General features: G+C 33.6%; 1 protein-coding gene across 6 annotated transcripts; it reads right to left on the bottom strand.

The window, feature by feature from the left end:
* Positions 1-548: 548 nt before the first annotated feature.
* LOC132613732 (TOM1-like protein 5) lies at positions 549-12,080 on the bottom strand. 6 transcript variants are annotated; one of them, XM_060327931.1, is made up of 11 exons: positions 11,991-12,077; positions 11,834-11,885; positions 8,000-8,116; positions 7,252-7,330; positions 7,001-7,099; positions 6,635-6,748; positions 5,397-5,554; positions 4,376-4,451; positions 3,747-3,832; positions 1,732-1,893; positions 549-1,084 (listed from the first exon to the last, which is right to left on the bottom strand). In XM_060327931.1, the coding sequence occupies exons 3-11, from the start codon at positions 8,098-8,100 to the stop codon at positions 757-759; spliced, it is 1,203 nt and encodes a 400-aa protein (XP_060183914.1). In that variant the 5' UTR covers positions 8,101-8,116; positions 11,834-11,885; positions 11,991-12,077; the 3' UTR covers positions 549-756. The 6 variants fall into 6 exon arrangements, with proteins under 6 accessions (XP_060183914.1, XP_060183916.1, XP_060183913.1 ...); XM_060327933.1 differs by lacking the exon at positions 11,834-11,885 and having other exon boundaries at positions 11,991-12,080; XM_060327930.1 differs by lacking the exon at positions 11,991-12,077 and having other exon boundaries at positions 11,834-11,984.
* Positions 12,081-22,220: the final 10,140 nt, after the last annotated feature.

Here is a 22,220-nt window from a genome sequence, read left to right on the forward strand (position 1 = left end):
TATTCATATTATATTATTGTGTTTAGAACGCTGTCGTAACATATATTAATTTCATTTTTTGTGGTGCTACTTCAGATACGACACTTTTATTACTTATGAGATATTCAGTTTTAGCTTGTGAGATTTTTACTACGAAAATTTTGATTCCCTCCCAACGAGATTCCATGCAAGAATGCTGTGCATAAACTCCGCCCTTAAAATAACTGAAGGTCCTCCTTCCCCATTTATTTTGCCACATACATGAAAACACCATTCATATAAACCTTAATTTGCTTGCTTCTACATCATCTGATTAGGAATCTTTTTTTCCTCCATTTATTAATAGGATTCTGAGTGATTTTAATTTTTAGTAATATCGAATTGCTAATTAAGTAAAATCAAAAAACCTGGTCGTTGAAAAAAATAAAGTTCATGCAAGTCGATTGAACTTGTGACTCAACAAAATGTCCAAACAAAAAATTACAGCTCCATCAGGAAAGTCAATAATGTTCCTTCGCTCTCACTCCACAATAAATCAATAAATTACTGATCTTCAAATGAGTGTCATATTTAACAAAATCCATGTATATCAAAAATATTTAATTCTCAAGTCTTGACAGACTATCCAGGGAACTTTAAACTAGCATATACGAATGATGACAAACTCCAACCCTCTCCCCACAATATCCACATAACATAAAAAGCACTCAAGAAGAAAAGCTTGATACAGGTGAAAGAAACTTCAAGTAAGAAAAGGGATAAACATAAGAAAGCATATTATTCACTGAAATCAATGCTGCCGCTGCGAGAGCTGCTGGCGTTGCGACTATGTAAGGAGAGGCCCCTCATATGACCAGACACTGTAGAACCATCAGACTTGTTTTCCTGGAAGAACTTTTCTCTCTCAGCATGTTTTGCAGGTGGTGGAGGAATTGCAACACCTGTTTTTCCAATGTCGTTTTCTTGCTTCTGCTCCGTAACCACTGGCCTTATAAGTGGACGATGTAGCATACCCTCTGGAACTGCAGATCCTAGCAACCCAAAAGGACGTTCTACTTGGCTGCCTTCATCTTCCGGCTGTAGCCGAGCTTTTCCTTTTCTTATTCTATCAAGTTGAGCTTATTGTTAAAAGCCAAACAATAGCCGTCCAAGTACAAGAGGCTGGTTGTTAAGAGGGAGAATTCTAGCAACAGTTTTGGTTACTTCACAATACTACGACAGTAACATAAGGGGTTGTTTGGTTGCTGGTTAGGAAGTGAATTATTCATGCATTAAAACCAACATAACTAGAGCCATGTTTGGTAGCATTTTAGTTGCTATGTATAAAATTCAGCACACCAAGTACGGTGTTTGGTTACCAGTTTACAATTCCACATAACTAAAACATGTACAAGTTATGAGTCAATTTATGTATTATTTTATGCACGGGGGAATATGGAATAACTAAACCCAATATAACTAATCTCGCATTACTAATAACTCTAACCAGCAACCAAACAACCCCTAAGTACATAACACTAGTGTTCACCGCATAATCCAAGCACACCTTGGCCCTAATATCAAGATAAACTTGATGGATCAAACTAGATTTGACCGAAGGACGACCATGCATCCGTAATAATACGCAGAAAAGTATATACCACCTCTAATCAGGAAAACAGTCATGTATAAAAATGTTTTTTTTATAAAAACGAAACTACAGGTGTATTTGTCGCAGTTCCATGTGAAGTCCGGCATTCTAAGAAGGCATACCTTCGGAAAAGCTGATCAGGCTCCTCCTCTTCTTCTGATTGCCCGTGATCATGTGGATTTGACGTGGAGGTTGGCCCAACAGAAAGAAGTGCATCATGTCTTTTAAGAACTCTATCAAGCTGCTCGTTCAGCTCCGCAGCTTGGGAGACCACTTTTTCATCCCTGGAATATTCGAGCATGGATTAATCTTCAACATGATACGCGGGACTAAACATAGGAGTGGAGATGTAAATCTGAGCTTAGGAAAAGAAACAAAACGGAAGGACACAAAAATGTCCATGGTTTAAAAATCCGAGCAACAGTAATCAGCAGAGTTCATAATCTTATTTCGCTGGTGGCAAGTTGACGTGTCCCATTTCACGTTCTCTGACCTATAAATATTTGAAAATATAAACTGTCTCTTCAAAGGTTTCTTGCTTCCACATCTGTTTTATAGTTTCTTCACATTTTCCTGCACGGAATCTACAAAGTCTTCTGTAGAATGTTTTAAAAGCTTAGTACTTGTAGTACTCCTATTTGGAGATTCAAGGATCATAAGTACCATGCTTGACCACACTATCATCAAAAGCCGATCTTAGACTGCAATAGAGAAGCTCGTACGGTTCCTTCAGAATGTTTTATAAATCTAGTGCTTCATGACATCCAATTTCACCAAAGACATCACCCTCCCAGACAAACATCACTGTGACATATCAAATAAATAGAGGAGAATTGAAGAAAACTTGATTCTTGACCTTCAATATAATGGTTGTTTTAAGTACAATACAATTCATATCCTGAAAAGGGAAAAAATCTGTAATGACCTATTTTTTTCCCTTCTCTGATAACCTAATTAGAGGAGGAAAGACAAGTGTGGCTAGCTCTAGTGGTTGAGCATCACCACCATCACCGGTAGTTTGAAAGTTCGAGTCACACTGGAGGGTAAGTGGGAACACTATTGATCATCCTGACGGTGTGGCGTGGGGATTAAAAAAATTACACGAGGAAATCACTAAAACTGATTTATAGGATACCTCTTATTGATTTAGAGGATACATATGCATATACAGAATCAGGAAGAAAAACTGGTGAAAAGCATAAATGTAGCAGAGGTTGGTATAAGACTGAAGCTATTTTAGGAACAGTGTCTTAAGTTTAAGATGGCTTAAGTCTAGGAAAAGTCTGCAAAATGTTCAAGTCCCTCTTATCTTACTCAACTTACTTCCTACCGATCTTGTGATAGGTGATTGTGCTGTTTCTATTAGATTGAATTAGGATCTTCAGATGGTGATGCACCTATTTCATGAACTTGCGCATATTTTGCCCATATTTGTGAGTAGGGGGGAAGGGATTCAATATCTTGGAACTTTCGATCTTTTATCCAATTGAGAGGAGATGAAACATTGCATCTCAGTTGTGCTTTTTATCATAGTTTTATTTCTTATCTTCGACAATCAATTTAAATCCTAGAGTATCATAATAGTAAAAAATAAAAAAAATCCAGAGCTGAACAGTTGCTTGTTCATTTCTCTGTTTATTCTACTTGTCTAATTTTTCACTTTGGATTTACTAAGTGAACAAATGTAACCTTCTACCTCCCAAGGTCTACCGGAAACACCCTCTCTCCCTCCCAAGGTAGGGGTAAGGTCTGCGTACACTCTACCCTCCCCAAGCCCCACTTTGTGGGATTTCACTGGGTATGTTGTTGTTGAACATATGTAACCTTCTCTTCCCATCTCAAACGAACCTAAGCGTCAAACTCTCTGATATACCGTATGGAACGGGAAAGAAACAAAGCAAACTCTTAGGTAATCCTATAGAAGAGGGTGTAGAGCCAAACTGATGCCTAATTTTGCATATGCCCCCTTATAAAGATGCATCATAATATGTCACTCTGTTTGTCTATCACTAACTCAGCGTGTTTAGTGAAACTAAAAGGGTCTATCAAGAAGTCATTTGGTATGAAGAAAGTGGTTTCCCTTGCTTCTAAATTGACCAGAATATAGCAATTGAAGTCAGGACTCAGGAAGTATTACCGAGAACTTATAGCAAGATGCATCACTCGTTGCTTTTGAAATGAACATTGCTCCACAAGATCAAGTGTGAACTCATCCTTTGCTGCCTTTGGGAAAATAAAAAGAGAAATTAGAGTCCGTAACTCAGCACCTCCTTCCAAACTTCAATAAAATTATATTACCTCCTCAAAAGGAAAAAAGGAAAAGAAATTACAGCCAAAACTGCTTATCAGACGAGAATGACTGAAAGCTGGAAACGATACTGCCGATGTGCACAAGTTATATAACTAAGACCATATCTAACCCAGACGAAAAATGGCACGTTTGTATAGGAATTAGTGTATACACATAAGATATTGACGGTTGGCTTTGATATAAGCAACTATAATAACTCAAAAAATAATTTTTCATGCCGAGAAATTCAACTAAAAAAATAGATTTCGGACACATAGATTTACCTTACATGAAGAGCAAATCAAACAGAATTGCCTGGACACCAGCTTACTTCATCCAAGTAAATAGCAAGTTTTCACTAAAAATTAAAGCTTAGGTAGCAGATTTGCTAACGGTAACTTAAGAAGAGAAAATGATTCCATTTTATACCAATCACTGCACATAACCCTGTTAAAGAATAGATTACACAAACATACCTCAGGATGCTGAGTGTCGACAGCATCAAGAACTTCTCTTAGAACCTCTAGAGCAGCGGCAGCCTTCTGTAGGATACTGCACAATATAGAAGCTCTTACTAAAATAATTTTTGCCTTCTAAAGATTAAATAAAATAGATAAAGCCTAAACAGCAGCTCATAAAATGTTAGAAAAGAGGGAAACAAAATAAAGGAAGGAAGGCTTTGAAAATAAAATAAGGCATTGATCAACTTTTTTACACTTCAAAAATAGATTTCACATTGGACAAAATTGTCATTTTATTATTTTCCTTAGATTTAGGAATTTGAAGTCAAATTGTCATTTGATTATTTTCCTAATATTTCGGATATTGAAATTAACTTATACTAGAATTGTTTTAATACTAATCCTACTCGAATAATGCCATTTCGAAACTGAATGTATTTGTATATACTTCCAATTCATTCTCCCTTTCCTACAAAAAATAATAAATGAGTAAATAAATGTTATGTCTTTTTATTCTCTAATTTTTATTTTATGACTCAAACACATTTTCAATAATAGGTGTGTTTAAAAAAAAAAATGTTACTCATTGATCAGGGTATTTCTATGAAACAATAGCCGGTTGGAACAACTGTAATATTTTGGACACAACATTCTGTATTATCATTTTTAAGTTTGCAACTTACATAAACTTCTAACAAAACCTTCAAAACATGTAGTTATACCGAAAGGAGCTGAAAAACATGTTATAAAAGTTCCATAGGAGCCTTAATATGTAATAGAAGTTTTCTCTCAGAATAATTCCTATTCCTCCAGGCTCTGGTGCTCGCAGCTTGCACTAAGAGTGAGGACATAGAAAGCAGAAAAAGGACAAACTGAGCATTTCTTCTCCTCCATGCAGTTACTACTCAACTGAGGAGAGCTAATTTTCAATTCATCAATGTCTTTAACCACTAATATACCAAACTAAGAGAGAGAACTGTAGTAATGAAGTGTTTCTTGTTCTCCTAATAAAAATATGACATGCTATGACATTTACCTGTTGGCGGGAACTTTTTGAGGCTCTGCTTGTGGGTATTTTACTTCACATCTAGAAGAGACATGATTGTTGTCTCGTTGATTATTTTCATTCTCATTTGACGGAGCATGCGGTTCAGAGGAGACAAGAGATCTTTGAGGAAACTCCACGCCTGCACTCTGAAAAGTCAAATCTCAAGCATTACCAGGGTATTCAGAGTTTGACACCATCAGAAAAATAGCAATGGTGCAGACAATACTTATCTGTAAAGAATTTACAAGTAACTCACGTTACACATTCATACCCAGTGTAATCCCACAAGTGGGGTCTGGGGAGGGTAGGATGTACGCAGACCTTACCTCTACCTTTGCGGGGTAGAGAGGTTGTTTCCGAATAGACCCTCGGCATTCAAAAGGTATATTTTATTAAATCTCTACTGACACCTGTTAGATGACCTCGCTTCCCCCCACATGCCATTGAAAATACAAAGTTGAATAATTCTTTGAGAGTAAAGGTTAAAATCCCTTCAGACAATAACCATGAGATTTTTGGTCCAATTTCTATAGCAATAATACGAGAACCATTCTCTTCACCCTTTCAAATAAAAAATGGAATATCCAATCAAACCCCGTAAGCAGACAAATAATGATGTTCATAAAAAAGGTAACAGTCAACAGAAAAAATGTTCAAGACATTTTTCGACGGGAATATCCAAGCTTTGAGAGAGGAGGCACTGCTCAACAAAAGAGATCACCATGCAAATTTTATGGAGTCAATTATATGACTTCCACTCTCTCCTTACCAACCCCACCCCAACCCCGGTTAGAGGTAGTAGATGATTTGAGGGATTTAGATATCTAGTTACCGTAATTAGCCTATTCTGCACGTGTATCCAAAACGTTTTACTCTTTGAGTAATGATAGGAGAAAGTCTCCCAAATACATTGCATTACCCTAATCATAATAGAATCTTTTACCAGTTACCAAAATTTTCTTCATCCATTATTTGGTCAAATTTCCCATTTTTTAATACTGTGAGTTTACATAAAAATAGATGTGCTATTATTGGGTAAGCTAAAACACTGAACGTAGAATGAAGTAGTTATGAAACAGAAATGACAATCGTCAAAATTAGGGAGATATTCTTTAAGGATTACACGCAGCATCTAGTCTTGTCAACTCTTTTTCTTTTCCAATAGGACAAGTCAATGTTTCGCAGTACGATACAGTTATATGTAAGGTTAAGGTGAGTTTACCTACCACTAACTCATAATATGCAGTATAATACTGAGGGAACCTCCCAGAAGCTCCGCCAAGAGAAGTCTGTGCAGCATCTAGAAGAAGAAATATCTTCTCTCGTACGGGTAGATCTGACTATATAAAGAGGAAGGAAAAATTAATACCTCCTTAGATAATAGGAGAAATAGAAAGACCTTAAGATGAAAACTTTAAGAACACAAAGGGGGGAAATCAAAATTAAAGCTGAAAAAATTGCAGACCTTTTCCTTTACTAACTTTACAAATTAATACTTCCTTAGAGAACAGGAGAAATAGCAAGACAGGAACATGAAAATTCTAAGAACACAAAGAGGAACAATCAAAAATAAAAAGTGAAAAATTGCAAACCTTTTTCTTTACTATCTTTACAAGTATTGGAAGGATTCCTGTATCAACAACCTGCTTATGAACAGGTTCTCCGATATTGTTTATCAACATTTCCAGCAACTGCAGTATTACGTGACAACCGAATAAGTATAACCAACAAATGAAATACCTTTACAAAGGCTGCCAAACCAGCAAGACAATAGCTATACAACCAATGGGACAACATTATTTCCAATAAGATGGAAAATGTTGGAGAATCTAAAAGCACTGACATTTACTGAGAAGAGTTGTGAGTTCGGGCTTTTACTTCCCAACCGTTTCTTTATAGCTTTAACAACATCTCTAGCTTGCCTGTTCAAATAAAGCAATATCATCTTGAGTAATCAATAAGATGCAACTTGAATGCTAGGCTGGAAAGTAGCTAAAAATGCTTAGTCATAGTTCCGTTGGAAAACTTATTCAGCACAAAAATTAGCAAATTACCCCTCAGAATTAAAATGCGGCAATAGAAAAGAAATTTGCAAAGCTGTTACCTTTTAAATATTAGGGGGAAAAATAGTTTCAGTTACTGTAGCAAATATATGAGCTTAGGGAGCTTTTCTTCTCCTTTTTCTCTTTTAACTTTTGACACTAGATACTACTACCTTCAACCCATTTTCTATGATGATGTAAGCACGGTATTTGAGAAAGAAAGACAGACTATTGAAATTTGTGGTCCAAAACAAGTCAAAGACATTTGTGTAGCTAGAAATCATAACATTAAGGATAAATTGGGAAATTTTAAGAACTGTTTCTAAATATAGAAAGGTGCCATTCTTTTTTGGACGGGCTAAAAAAGAAAGTGTGTCACATAAAATGAGACAGAGGGAGTAGCATGTTTACAGATCCTGTAACAATCAAAGTTAAAAGAAAATCCTAAGTATGCCAGATAAAGACTTTATCAAACAGATTTAAAACTTCAATTTTGGTAAAGCAACACTTAGAATGATAATTTGAGAGAGTTGAAAGAAACTGCCATACCTGTGATCACGTGCAACCAATTCACATATTTCAATATTTTTCGTCCAATCTATTTCAGTGAGTTTGTCACTTGTTGCAGAGTTAACAAGCTCTACCGCCATCCCACTGATTTTCCAGCTGGAGAAATAAGAATTTTGTCAGAACCTTCATAAATCTTTCAGAAAACAAGTAAAATAGAAGTAAATAGGCTCATCTTCTGAAGTCCATGCCTAGGAACACAAGTACAGGCTCAGTTTAAAGGGGAAAGATGAAAAGGCAAGCTCAAAGCTTCCTTTGTGTGTTAGCACTGTCTACGGACTTACCTAAAGGTCCCATGTACTGCTAAAAAACCGAAAACTTCTTGGATCAAACTTAATATCATGTTATGACAGTTTATATACAATCTATAGGCGTAGGTCCGATTATAACAAGTAACCGCTTAGCTGCTAACACATTTTTCCACCACAAACTGAAAAATATTTCGCCATGCATCACATCTTACAACTAAATGTTAACTAGATAAACAACCAAAAGTTGGGACTTCTTCAACACGAATGGCACAAAGTCCTTTTTTCTATTCTGTTTTTATTTTTTCACAGAGAGAAGTCCTTGAAAAAAGGGCAGCCGGGTGCACATAGCATCCAGCATTAGTAGGGTCAAGGGAAGGGGCCGCACCCCAAGGGAAGTCGGTAATATTTTTAAAAGAAATGCAATGTAGTCTCTGAACATTGAGTTCCAGCAAGTTATCCAACTTTTATTTGACTGGTGGTTTACTTCCATGGATCCCAAATTCATTCATCAAAATCTGGGCCCTTCCATGTGATCTGTCCAATTCTGGCACAACAAACTAGATAAAGAGGTAAAAGCTCCATAGAGGTTCATAAGAAATGGACCTTGGGTCTTAGTCAACCCCAAAAACTAGCTCATGAGGTGAGGATTTCCCAAAGACTATATAAAGCGACCAAATCACGCATCCATATGGGAATTCTAACACCACCTCGTCCGCCAAGCTCAGGCCAGCGATTGGCACGTGGACAACATAATATGGGGGTCCAACATCAGATAAACCAAGAATTAGGATTGGCCTGGCGTGATACTTTTATAAGTGATGGACCTTGGACGTTTAGCTCATGAAGTTAGGATTGGCCATGACCATATAAAGACTAATCACACATCCACTACCAATGCGAGAATTGTGACAGAGATCATGCATGTATTAGGGGCTGAAAGTTTTTTAACTTTTTTCTGTTTTGTTTTTGTTTTTTTTTGGTTAATGAGGAGAGAACTAGAAAAAACTGCCTTAAAATATTATCTGGAGAGCAAATGGATCATCTTGGTTGCCAAGTTTGAAACTGATGGGAGTAAGGACAACCAGATAAGGCAAAATAGAAGGTTAGGGACTGATGCGAACTATTATACAGGGACTGCATTGAACTTTTTAAAAATATTAGGGAACTTAAGCTTTATTTTCCACTTATGTCATAGAAGCTCAGAGATCGTTTCTACAAGAACTTCCCTGCAATAGATGACACTGCATCTGCAAGTAGCTCAACAGGAAATTAATCCAGAAATATCTAATACGGATAACGCCAAGAAATTCAGATACCAAAACTCTCAGCGGACACAAAGGCCAGATAAGAACATACAACTCACATATCAAAAGACACTGTTTTGGCAACATGGGCATAAAACAAAGGGATGTGCGCTGAAATCTACAGCCAAGTGCGAGAAAATACAGGAAATTAATCTAATGGAAGATACTCAGTCTTGTTTGTTGGAGGAGAGAGGGAGGGGGAAGGTATGGCTGTATTAGACGAGGTTGTTCCGCAACCACAAGAAATACAAAAAGGAATCCATTGCAGAAGTAGCAATGCACCTAGTAGAAGGACCAAACCTTCAAACAATTGTGCGTGCCAATTAAAAGAAGTAAGAACTTAATTAATAAAGGGTGGCAAGTTTAAACAAATGCTAATGACCTTTGCTTACAGAGTTGTTGTGGTTGCCACTTACATTTCACCACCTCAATCAAGAACCCTGATCTAATTTGTTTCACCTTCCTAGACAAACAGTGGTGATCCAGTTAATACGATGCCATTGATTATGAAAGCCCTAAGTGACACTAGATGACTGCATAGCAATCTTCTGCAGCAAAGAGCTCCTGAATCAGCTCCTTAGTAGCCATTAACACTAAGTAGTTGTGCCATCACCATTAACCAAGCTGCTAAGCACAACCCTTCCCCTCCCCTCCCCACCCCCAACCCCCAAAAAAAAGTGTAAGTTTAAAAAACAAAAAGGAATAATTTAGATTTAAAAAATAACCTCGGCAAACAAAAACTGTCTCCAATAACCTAGCCAATCTCCTAATATGGTCCGTTTCAGTTTCATGCCAAATAAGTGACAATTATCCACTCTGCTTATTTTCTCAATTGCATTCATATAAGCATCCAGAAGCTCACTGTAGTTCCAACACATATACACTTCGCAGGTTCGAACTTGTCTTTGAAATGCACATGTAACCTGTTGAAGTTTAACTTGTATATGGGAGCATTTGAACAAACGAAAAGTTGCCAAAGTGAACTAATTTTGGAAGAATCCTCGTCCATTGGCGCATGAAAATTTGAGTGTGCAATCTAGAATGACTTATTCAATGACAAGTTTCGACTATTTCATGTAGAACTCACTCTATTCCGATCAAAAGATTAACACTCCATCCTTCGAGAAGTAGAAGTGTAGAACCAGTGTGGTAGGTAGACACGTAAGCTAGATGAAAATCAAAATCTTGTATGACCTAAACTGTTTACCAAGAAACCTATATAAAATTAGTGTCCCGATATAAGGGTAAGTTATTTTTCGCTCCTCTCCTACAACATATGAACATTATTTCCCTTTCTGATACGAACAATTGTCTCCAAACAACACACTACCAACTTTATGTCCAACCAAGCATCCTAGATTTAGAACTATTTTCCAAATCATTTAACGCCATCGAAACAGGGCCAGAATCATTTGACTAATTCAGCAAGCAATCCAAAAACTAGTTGCTTATCAACTTAGCAGTCAACATCAAAGCTTAAAACAATTGATTAAAATACACCAACTTTGGACATTCTCCATCCTTGAAACAATAAATATATAGTCATTGAATAACTTATCAAAAAGAAAGGCCAAATACATAAGGGGTGGCACCAGATTTAATTTTGACACCTCAGCTAAGGCTGATCCCTATTAAACACTCCAACACGATTCAAAGTGTATCTACTAAACACCAAATCTTGACAAAGGCAAAAAAAGTGTTCTCACTTCAACTACGCACGACCGATACCAAAGTCATTTTTTTTTTTTAAATCACATATTTTTAACCTGAACCAACACTACAAAAATTGCGCTCCTTCACAGTCCCTACAAAACCACCAGTTATACCAACCCAAAAACACCAAAATCAGATTAATTGGTTCAAGTTTCCAGTTTTGGCCCAAATTTTCTGCCAGTTCTACTCCTAAACAAATGAGAATTATTATAGACAAGCCATAAATCTACAAATATCAATGTCTACCAAACAATTCACATGCTTCTCCTCTCAATAACAATACACTGAAACTTCAATCTCTCTTAAATTTCAAGCAAAAATAAAAGATCTTGAATTTCCCATCAGCAAGCAAGCTTAAATAGTATATAAATTAAAACTTCAACTTGAAGAAAGGTTGAGATATCACTGTGTAAATTCAAGAATGGCTAACAAAAAGAATTTAGCAACAAAAAAAAAAAAAAAAAAACTCTAAGTTGCAATTACATGTTAATAGTTCAAGTTAAAAGAATTAGAAGAAAGTTATTTGGGAATAAGATGAATTAACTCACCAATATTGGTACTTTAGTTGAAGGGAAACAAGAGCTTAGTTGCTATGAGAAGCTACACAAGAAAGAGCAAATAAGCAAATAGTACAGCTAAGCAACTGTCTTAACACTGAACACAACATCTATGTATTCTGTATGTATATAATCATTACACACACACCTGTATATATGCTGGCTGTGTAGACGAGAATCTCTGATTATTATTTTTTTAATTTCTTTTTTGGGCTGAAAGAATCTCTGATTAATTAAGGTACAAGCCTTCACTTTTCCTTTATTTAATGTCTTTATTATTAAAACGAGAGTTTAAAAAATATAGGAAGAAAATCTTTCATTTATGATTTTAAATTAAAAATTAAAAATATGTGTAATGTATTAAAATATCATTTGAGTTATACAATTTTAATTTTAAATTTTTCATGTATGATATTTAAATTGTTAACTTATTAAATATAAAAATAGATAATTTTTTTAAACCGATAAAAAAAATAAGGCACTTGAATTAGGACAAAAGTGTTACTCCCTCCGTATGATATTACTTGTTCACTTTTTTTTTACACGCCCTTTAGAAACTCATAAATAAAAGTGTATTTTTACTACATTACCTTTATCTCTTCAATTAATTACACTTTAATCAATATTGGTTACTTTAAAAAATAATTAATGTTAAAGGAAAAGTAGAAATCTATCTTGATTTTTTAAGTAAACAAATATTTTGGGAGTTTTTATACTAATGTGGACAACTAATATGGACCGAGAGAGTACTATAAAACTCTGCCGGCTGGATCACTGTACAAGTTGCCAAGCTTTATGTACAATGCTTTCGAGGAATGAAGTATTATGGTAGGATAAGTTTTCAGAATCTTTAAATGCTATTTTAATATGAAAACTGAAAAGGAAAAAAAAAATGTGTGTGATTATCGAATTTAGGCATTTGTGAGAGTGAGAGTTTTGTGGCAGGCACCGACCGAGCACTCACCTCACGCCCATCCACTTTAATAAGTTGAATGCTAAATTGACGCCTCGGTGACCAAATTTGTTAGTAGAAAAAAGGAGGAGTTACGTAAATACGAGCAAATGAGCAACATATTTCATAATGTACAACTATTAAGTATATTACATAATCTATAATATATACTTTATAAATATAGCGTATATATGATTTTATATCACAAATCAAGAATGTTGCTATTAATAAAAGACTAAAATTTAAGAGTTTCAATAATAAATAAATTTTTGAGGTTTTTTCTTGCCCAAAATAAGTGAATCTTTCAAAGTACAAGAGGTTATAAATTCAGTAATTTTTTTCAAAGTTACCCTTCTATTTAATGGTTTTTTCAAAGCCCCACATTCACTGTTTCAACCTTTAAGAAGAGTTTGAGAAAAACATAGGGTATCATTTGATTAGTGTCATTAATTAGATTTATTAATGGGTGTTCGAGACTCCAAATATTTAATTATTTTGAAACAGTGGGAGTATATATTTATATATATTTTAGAGAAAATGTTTACAGAAAATATTATTTTCCTTGTATTATGTAGTAATTATAATAATAATAAATACCACAATAGCCAAAGAAGTTGGAGGGAAAGAGATATATATCGTTTGATATTGATGTACGAAATGAACTGATTTAACTTCCTATTTATAGAAGAAAGGAAACTATTGTGAGGCTTTCAGAAAGTTATTACAAGACTTTTTAGAAAGTTGCTTGCAAGCCTCGGGAAGCTGTCTCCATGACCTGATTGCTTGATTGCAAACTATTCTAGAAAATTGTAAGAGTACTTAAATAGATTTACACATGATAGTGTATTTATAACACTCTATCTTGGATGTTCATCAATAGATAATGTGTCTCGTTAAAACCTTGGTAGGAAAACATTTAATGAAATACATCCTACTAAAAAAAGAGTAAATATATTTGATAATACGCATTTCTAGCTACATTATTAAACCTTACTAGAAAATTTAATGGGACAAACTTTAGGTTAAGAAAAAAGTATAGCGCGTATATTACTTTCGCTGATTAAAGCATTGTGTAATCCTGAATATGATGTACTTCAGCATTGTATACCAATAATTGCCACAATATTGTATACCAGTAATTGTCATAATATTGTATACCAGTTTATCATATGTTGAGGTTGGTGTTACATTAGATCTGGCAAATTACCATATGACGAGCTAGTTGGTCATGGTATCTCTATTCTTTTAACAGAGTTGCATCGTCGTCATATAATATTGTTGGAATCACAGTCAATTACATTTGTGGTTTCTTTATAAATTGTTGTCATCTTTCTATGATTTGACTGTCATGCAGAACAGTATGGTAAGATAGTAACTCCACATGAAATAAATAACATGTCTGGAAATATTTATACCGATCTGATGAATGTCTTGTATAACCAAAACACTTAACAATATTTGTTAGGATAAACACCATGTCAGGACTTTCATTTATAATATGCAATTGATCTTATTCATTTATAATATGAATGTCGATCAGATAAATGTCCGATATAACCAAAAAAAGTAATCTTTATTTTGATTGTAACTTAAATTTATAATAAGGAATTGATCTTATTCAATTATAAAATGAATGTAAACCAGATGAATGTCCTGTATAATTTTAAAAAATTGATATTTTGATTGTAACTTTAAATTTATGGTATTGTATAGTTAAATTTATTGTTATGTATCAATGAAAAAATCATTTTATATAATAAATGTAGCCAAGGAGTTTAGATAAAAAATAAAAAAAAAGTAGCCAAGGAGTTTAGTGGTATTGTTGAAATTATCGATCCTAACTTAACTAGAGATGTCAAATTTGAATTCGGAAAATGAAAGATTTATTAGTAAAAAACGTTTTACTCTCTTTAACAAGCCTAACTTGTATGAATATTGATTAGCCAAACCAATAAGCTTTGTATATTACATGACCCAGAAAATTGCTCATGAGTTTATTTTAAATCTACTGGAAACAAAGAAAAATATTGTCACAAATTAAATGTCCCGTCACGTTTTTGTGTGTACTACAAAGTTCCAAACTCTCTCTCTTTAACAAGAGGGGAGCGATTAGGTTTTTAAGAAGAAAATAAAAGCGAACTATTTTGGAGAAGAAAATTATACATGAAAAAATCTGTTGATCCCTCTTTTAACTTTATCTGTTGTGGTAACTTAGCATTCTGCAGGCAGTGACTTCTTTCATTCTTATGTTGTCTAACCAAGTCAGGTTCAGTTTCTATGGAGCTACCTATGCTATACTTTTCAACATTTCCCATTTCATTTATGGTGAGTTAAACCCAAATTAGTATCATGTCAATAACACGTGTAATTGTATTGACAAGTAGATCATATAACCTTAGCATCAAGAGTTATAATATTCCAAAATCTATTAAGGTTGTATAATGTCTCTAACATAGGAATCTAATCAAAGATTCACCACTAATGTGAGGATCTTATTGGTATTCGTAATACCCCATATATGATTCGTTACTCTAATAGCTAGTTATCTCTTCTTCCAAAGAGGTGAACTTTAGTTCATGTGTAACTATATATCTACAACTATACTTGATACCTTTATGATAAGCGAAATTAGGGTCGGCTTTACCATAAAGCAAGTAAATCTATGGTCTTAGGCTCCCAATATATTAAGGCCTCAATAATTATCTACATTATCTATAATTTTTAAATAATTATATACCTATTACTAGTGGGAAAAATAGTTCTTTTCAATTATTTGCTGTCTATTTTTTAATCAAAATACATGCAATTGAAATTGTAGCAATTTAGATTATTGATTGAAGTACTTATTGTTGAATGTTGTACCCAATTTAAGTTGCTATTATTTTCTACTTATTTTGCCTAATTCATTCTAAATCAACCTTCTTTACTATGTTAGCTTTGTACAAAAAAAAAAAAAAAACTTTTAGTGCCTTTGTAGTTTTTTTTTTTTTTTCAAGATAATTAGATTATTACGTAACAATTAGATTCGTTGGCTTAATCATGAAATTTTTTTGAAACATAAATATTTTTAGAATTAAAAGTGTAAATATACTTCTATATGCACACTCAATTGATAACAAGCTAAGTGTTAATTTTTAAGAATGATTAGATCGCTCATAGAATAGTTTAAATAATTTTTATATTAGTTGCATTAATTGACAAAAGTATTTCGAAACTTGAATCAACAAGATCTTATCTGATAATGTCTCTACAAAGATTAAATTAATGTGTTATATGTTGTCAATTAAAAATTAAAATAAATTTAAGAATATAATGAACTACTTCACATTTTAAGAAGTTATAAGAGTACATATCAAATACAATTATATTAAAACTTTATCGAAAAAATCTAAGGCCTATTTTTAAATTTTAGCTTTAGGCCCCTCGTTATATTGAGCCGCCTCTGAGTGTACATAATAGTCGACCTGTGAATACAAGTTAAACTACTAATTTCAGTTGCTTTCTTTGTCTACTTGATTTACTCATTCCAAATTATTTGCTATCTATACGTGTACTACATTAAGCTATCCTCATGACTACCAGTAGCATCTTAAAGTAACAATATTGATTAGTGTTTCAAGAGACAATAAAAGGTCAAATGTATTCCAATAATTAATGTGACTTTTGAGGCACTACTAAAAAAACGGGTTTTTTCGACCGCATATTTTCGACCTCACTTTTTGGTGGAAAAAAAATCGACCACATGAGGTCGAAATTTTCAGAATTTTTATTTTTTGTTATCTTTTTTTGAATTTCGACCTCATGAGGTCGAAAATTATTTTTTACAAATAATAAATGAGAAACTTTTTTTTAAAAATTAAATTATATAAATAAAATAACTAATTAAAAAAAAAAAAAAAAAAAGCATATTTCGACCGCACGCGGTCGAAATAATAAACACCTAACAGTTAATATACTCCCCCAAACTTCAATCGATTGCAATCCATTTCCACCTGCAACCAAAAGCTAATTAAATTAAAACTCCCACCCCCACCAGATCCCCCTACGCCGCCGCTGACACCACCCCCACCACACCCCTACCCACCACACCCCTCCCCGCCACTGACGCCCCATCCCCACTGTAAGTTTTTTTTTGTTTTTATTTAGTTATTTTCTCTTTTCCCCAGAATATCCATCTGGGTTTCTTAGTTTGTCCCTCATTGCTTAAAGTTTGATGCCTAGATAACCAGGATTTTGGTTTTTATATGTGGGTTTAGCAGCTTTTTCTGTTCTTGTGATTCTTCTTATTTTTTTAGTTTAGAATATGCTCTCTTATAATGATGACCTAATCAACCATGGCAAAAAAATAGAATTTTATGGCCAACTTGTGTGATTAAGGACTATTTGATGAGTTTCTTTTCCTATCTGTCCTCATGAGGTGAAGATATTGATAATTTTTTTTTTTTGTTGTTTTTCTTGGCTGCTTTGCTGTTTTTTTTTTTTTTGGGTTGCTGGTTTCAAACAGTTTGCTATTGTTTTTCTGCTGGTTTACCAGCTTCAATAACCTGATTATTTACTTTGAAGTAGTATCTCAACTGTTATGATAGTAAATACAAGTAAAAGATTGAAAAAGTATCAAAAGATTCAAGATGTGTAAAATGTTTGTGTTATTGCATGAAGGCTCTGAGTGCCTGGTGTGCTGCTGTTTGGTAGGCCGTAGGTCAATCGTGGTATTTTTGCAAATGTTGTTGGAACTTTCTGACAGAATTTTTTTTTTATTTGCTTTCAAATGAAATGGTTATCTTTTTGTTTTTGAAAGGTAATAATCGAAAAGGGAGCAACCATGATTTACTCTATTATTATTTGGTTGTCATATATATCAAATAACAGGAATTGAGCTTTGCATAGCTGATGCATAGGTAGGTGATGTATAGTACAACCCTATGATATAAAGTCCTTGGTTTGTTGTGATCCTGTGAAGCAGCAAACAAAAGCTTGTCACTAGGTCGAGCAAATTGAAAGTCATAAATATTAAACTAAAAAGTTTTGGTAAGTAGAAGAGATATTCTTTGTGCTGCGTGGTTAAATCATGATTCTGCTACTGATATATATGTTGCTCGGACTCTCAAAAACACCATGACAAACAATGCTGCAAGAAGCTTCAGTTTCCCAATCGTACCACTTTTTGGTTCTTTGAAACTTGTAACTTCCATATCTTTGCTTCTTCTCATTTCCTTTAGCTTTAGAATTTAATTAGATCCCCAAGTACTACAAGTACCAGAAGCTTTTCCTGATGTATATATATACACTGTCACTGTACACGCCATTTAAAGATGTCATTTGGACAACATTAGAAATGTATACATGGGAACAGCTCACTTTTTGGTTCTTTGATGCTTGCAACTTCCATATCTTTGGTTCTTCAAAACTTTCTCTAGCTTTAGATCCTCAAGTACTGCAGGTACCAGTAGTTAATTTTCTATTTTCATTTATAGATGTATATAGACATTTTACACACTATTGAAAGATGCCATTTGGAAAAAGAAAATGTGTACTGTGGGAACAGCCCCAATGGAATGTGCAGAAAGTAACTATTTAGACTTTTTATGAGCTATGTATAATATAATACCATCCATGCATAATGCGCATATATAGTATAATTGTCATATGCTTTCCATGTATCTCTCAATTGAGATTGCTCTTTATTGCTGAAATCTCATGATAATTTGGATTTGGCTAGGGTCAATGTTTTTCTGCTGTTTTTCTGCTCATTTTTTCTGCTGTTTTTCTGCTGTTTTTTGCTGTTTTTCTGATGTTTTTCAGCTCTTTTTTGCTGCTGTTTTTCAGCTGTTTTTTGCTGCTTTTCTGCTCATTTTTGCTGCTGTTTTCTGCTGTTTTTTGCTGTTGTTTTTTTCTGCTGTTTTTCAAACAGTGCTTTTTTTTTTTTGGGTTGCTGTTTTTCTGAAGCTTTAAAAGATTCCAACAATTCCAAAGTGACACCATGATTAACAGCTTACTCAACTCGGGGCAAGGATGTTGCATATGCAGGCCCAAATTGACAGCTTACTCAACTCGGGGCCTTCTCATATTCCCCCGTGTCCCGGGGATGCTCGTAGGTCACAACCCAGTAGACGACGTAGGTCACAAGACAACGTAGTTCATGCTCTTGTTGATGAGGATAGTGGGGAGGAATCGGATCATATCTCTAACACCCAACGTTGACTTTATTGATTCGTATATACTTTTGGATTGTAATATTGCTATGTTTTCTTGGATATGTATATTTTTTTTATGATAGTTTTAATTCGAATTAGATGTACTTTTGAATGTGAATTAGATTGTAGGAAGTAGTTTATGGTTGTTTAACTTTACAATGTTTAAGTGTTTGAATGTAGTTTTAAGGATATTTAGAAGTACTTTAAATTGATACTTGAGGTTGAATTTGATTTTAGAATGTAAAGTTTATGATTGTAGAAGTACTTTGACGAATTGGACGTGTTGATGAATTGCATTGTTGATTTGGTTGATGAGTGTGATTGGCAGGCCTGTAAAAGCAGCTGAATTCTGGAAAAAAATTTTCCAAATTTTTGACCTCATAAGGTCGAATAGTAACTCAGATATTGATAATTTTCGACCTCATGAGGTCGAAAATATGGGCACAATTTGTACTCAGAAATCATATTTTTTACCGCACGAGGTCGAAAATCTGGGCACAATTTTGAATTTCGACCTCATGAGGTCGAAATCTGGCAACAATATTGCTAAATTTCGACCTCATGCGGTCGAAATTATGAATTTTTTATTTTATTTTTATTTTCTGTCATATTTCGACCACAGGATGTCGAAAAATTTAAATAATATTTGCGTAAAATTAATATTTTCGACCGCGTGCGGTCGAAATTTTTTATTAATATTTAAATAAAAATAACTTTTTCGACCTCATGTGGTCGATTTTTTTTTTTTTAATTTAGGTAGAAAACTTATTTCGACCGCGTGTGGTCGAAAATTTTCGACCACGTGAGGTCGAAAAAAATTTCACCCTAGCTGTTAGCGACCATGCCTTGCGGTCAAAATTTTGGTCGAAATTTGGCCTTTTTCCACCGCGTGTGGTCGAAAATTTTGGTCGAATTTCACTGTTTTTTTAGTAGTGAGGGTCTCCTACAATGAAGAAGCTTGGAGTCATTCTTTCATTATCCAATTGGTCGTGCACATGTAATGAACATGTCTACGGAGTTTTCACCTTACATTGGAGCGTGATTCATATTATTTACAACAATATATATCGTATAGATCTTAGTCTAAACACTTTTAGATGACTAGCCTGAATTTTTCACTTTAATAATGCTAAAATCTAACTTCTTAGAAGAGCTCACATTTGATTTACAAAACAAGTTAAAATGCTATTGTGGAATTCTAGACTTTTTTCACAAATAAACAAGACCTCAGACTAATTAAGGCTACATTAGGTCTCATCGCTTTAAGTTCCTCAACGCAAAGGTGGTTTCTCGTATAAAAAAGTCAATCTTGCGAGGTGAGATATCTCTTAGTCACTATAAAAAAAAAAAAAAATTGACAACAATTTTTTTTTTACTGTCATACATTGATTATTATTGGAAAAAGTACTTTTGGCAACAAAACAAAAAAAAATTGTTTAGACTTTTCTCAACGGCTGTTATTGCAACAACTTTTTTTTGTTGCCAAAAGTACTTTTTGCAACAATAATCAATACTATGACAACAAAATTAAATTCTTTGACAATGAAAAAATTCATTTGCCAACAATAAAACTAAGTTGTTGCTAAATATTAAATTTTTTGTTGTCATTTCTATACTCTATTGTAGTGAGTTTTCAGGCATTCCGTTTCCTGTGTTGTTGTTCCCAAAATTTCGAGCCACATCATATTATTTTTTAGCTTCAAGCATCTACCAATCAATAAATGCATTGATAGATGTGCTTTTGAAATCTTTACTTAATTGACAGCAAAAATGCAGTTTGTTGGCTTGAGGAAAGACAGTATGCATATAGCATATGCACATGCTTGGAGGCAGGAAATTAACGGCAGGCCTTTGACTATTAGTCCACTCAAATCACAAGCCCCGAACCTTTTTATTTCATTTTACTACTGAAGAGATGATTGAATGAGCACTAAAGACTTTAACAATTTCTTGAAAAAACACCCCATTGTATAATTGTCCACAAAAGAATACGTGAAATGTACCATGAAATGGATATTTAGTGTGGTCAGTAGGGGTGTGTGTGTGTATATGTATCGTGGTATTCCAGGATTAATAATAAATCTTTAAGTTTTCAAAACTCATACATGCATGAAGAAATATTGTAACTGAAAAGAACATATTCAGCTTATAATTTGAGCTTTTTCGGGGAAGGGACACCAGCAATGCATACGGGCTGCATTATTTCTTTAGTAATGAGACTTTATGGCCTATTAAGATATAAAATAATAAGTGATTGAATGATCATGATTAGAATAAAGGACGGGCAGAAAAGGGCAAAAAATCTAGTAATTGAATTTCTTGGCCGTAACTAGGTGTGACATCGGTTTCTTAACGGTCATCTTTATATAAATACCAGTGAATTAGTCCGCGCGAATTAGTCCGCGCTTCGCGCGGTTATAAAAGAAACAATTTAGTTAAAATAGAAAACATTAAAAAACTATTCATATATATACATACAAAAATTAAATGAATGTATTGAAAAATTATCAAGATATATGATTTTTTGTTATAATTAATGCTTAATGAACGACATCTTTCATTATCAAATTTCAATTGAAATGAAATAAAAGAAACAGAATTTAAAAAGAAAATTTTCACCTTCAAATTCGCGTGTTTGTTTGGGTAATACTAACTTTTAATACATGATTTTATTTATGTATATCTATTAAATTTATGTATATAGGGTATTTAATTATTTCAGTCATTAAAATTTGTTCTTCTGTAACTTCTTTCTATTTATATAAACAAAAGAAAACGTGAAATCATGAAAAATAAATAACTAAAAGCAGGACGAAAAAAGCAAAAAAAAGTAGCAACACAAGTTGTGATATCGGTTCATTAAATTACACTTTCTTTTTCAAAATTTTCTTTTGTAACTTTTTTTATTTCATTTTAAGGAATAAATTGCAGTACAGGTTGAGGAGTTATGATATCTGTTTTGCATTTTCTTTAATCAAATTCTTTCAAAATTTTGTTTCGTTATTTTTCTTTTTCTTTTATTTTCTATTCTTTAATTTCCATCTATGTGCACAGACTGTTTTTTAAAAAGACAATCTCCATCTCAATTCATGATCCTCCATGTAAGTTTATTACTAACCAAACATACTGTTGAGATTAATTATGAATTCAGTCAATTAGATGTACTTAGTTAGTTGAGTTGTCGGCTGTACAAGTTAGTTTGATTAGCTATACAAGTTAGTTAGAGTAGAAT

The sequence above is a fragment of the Lycium barbarum genome, chromosome 10, assembly GCF_019175385.1.
Source record: "Lycium barbarum isolate Lr01 chromosome 10, ASM1917538v2, whole genome shotgun sequence".
Lineage (NCBI taxonomy): Eukaryota > Viridiplantae > Streptophyta > Magnoliopsida > Solanales > Solanaceae > Lycium > Lycium barbarum.

What these genes read in the sequence shown, in the direction of transcription:
- LOC132613732 (XM_060327933.1), bottom strand. Translation starts at nt 8,100, where the DNA reads ATGGCGGTAGAGCTTGTTAACTCTGCAACAAGTGACAAACTCACTGAA. An exon ending in TTGGTTGCACGTGATCACAG is followed by an intron (nt 7,331 to 7,999) that starts GTATGGCAGTTT and finishes TTATTTGAACAG; the next exon opens with GCAAGCTAGAGATGTTGTTA. An exon ending in CATCTTGCTATAAGTTCTCG is followed by an intron (nt 1,894 to 3,746) that starts GTAATACTTCCT and finishes CGAATATTCCAG; the next exon opens with GGATGAAAAAGTGGTCTCCC.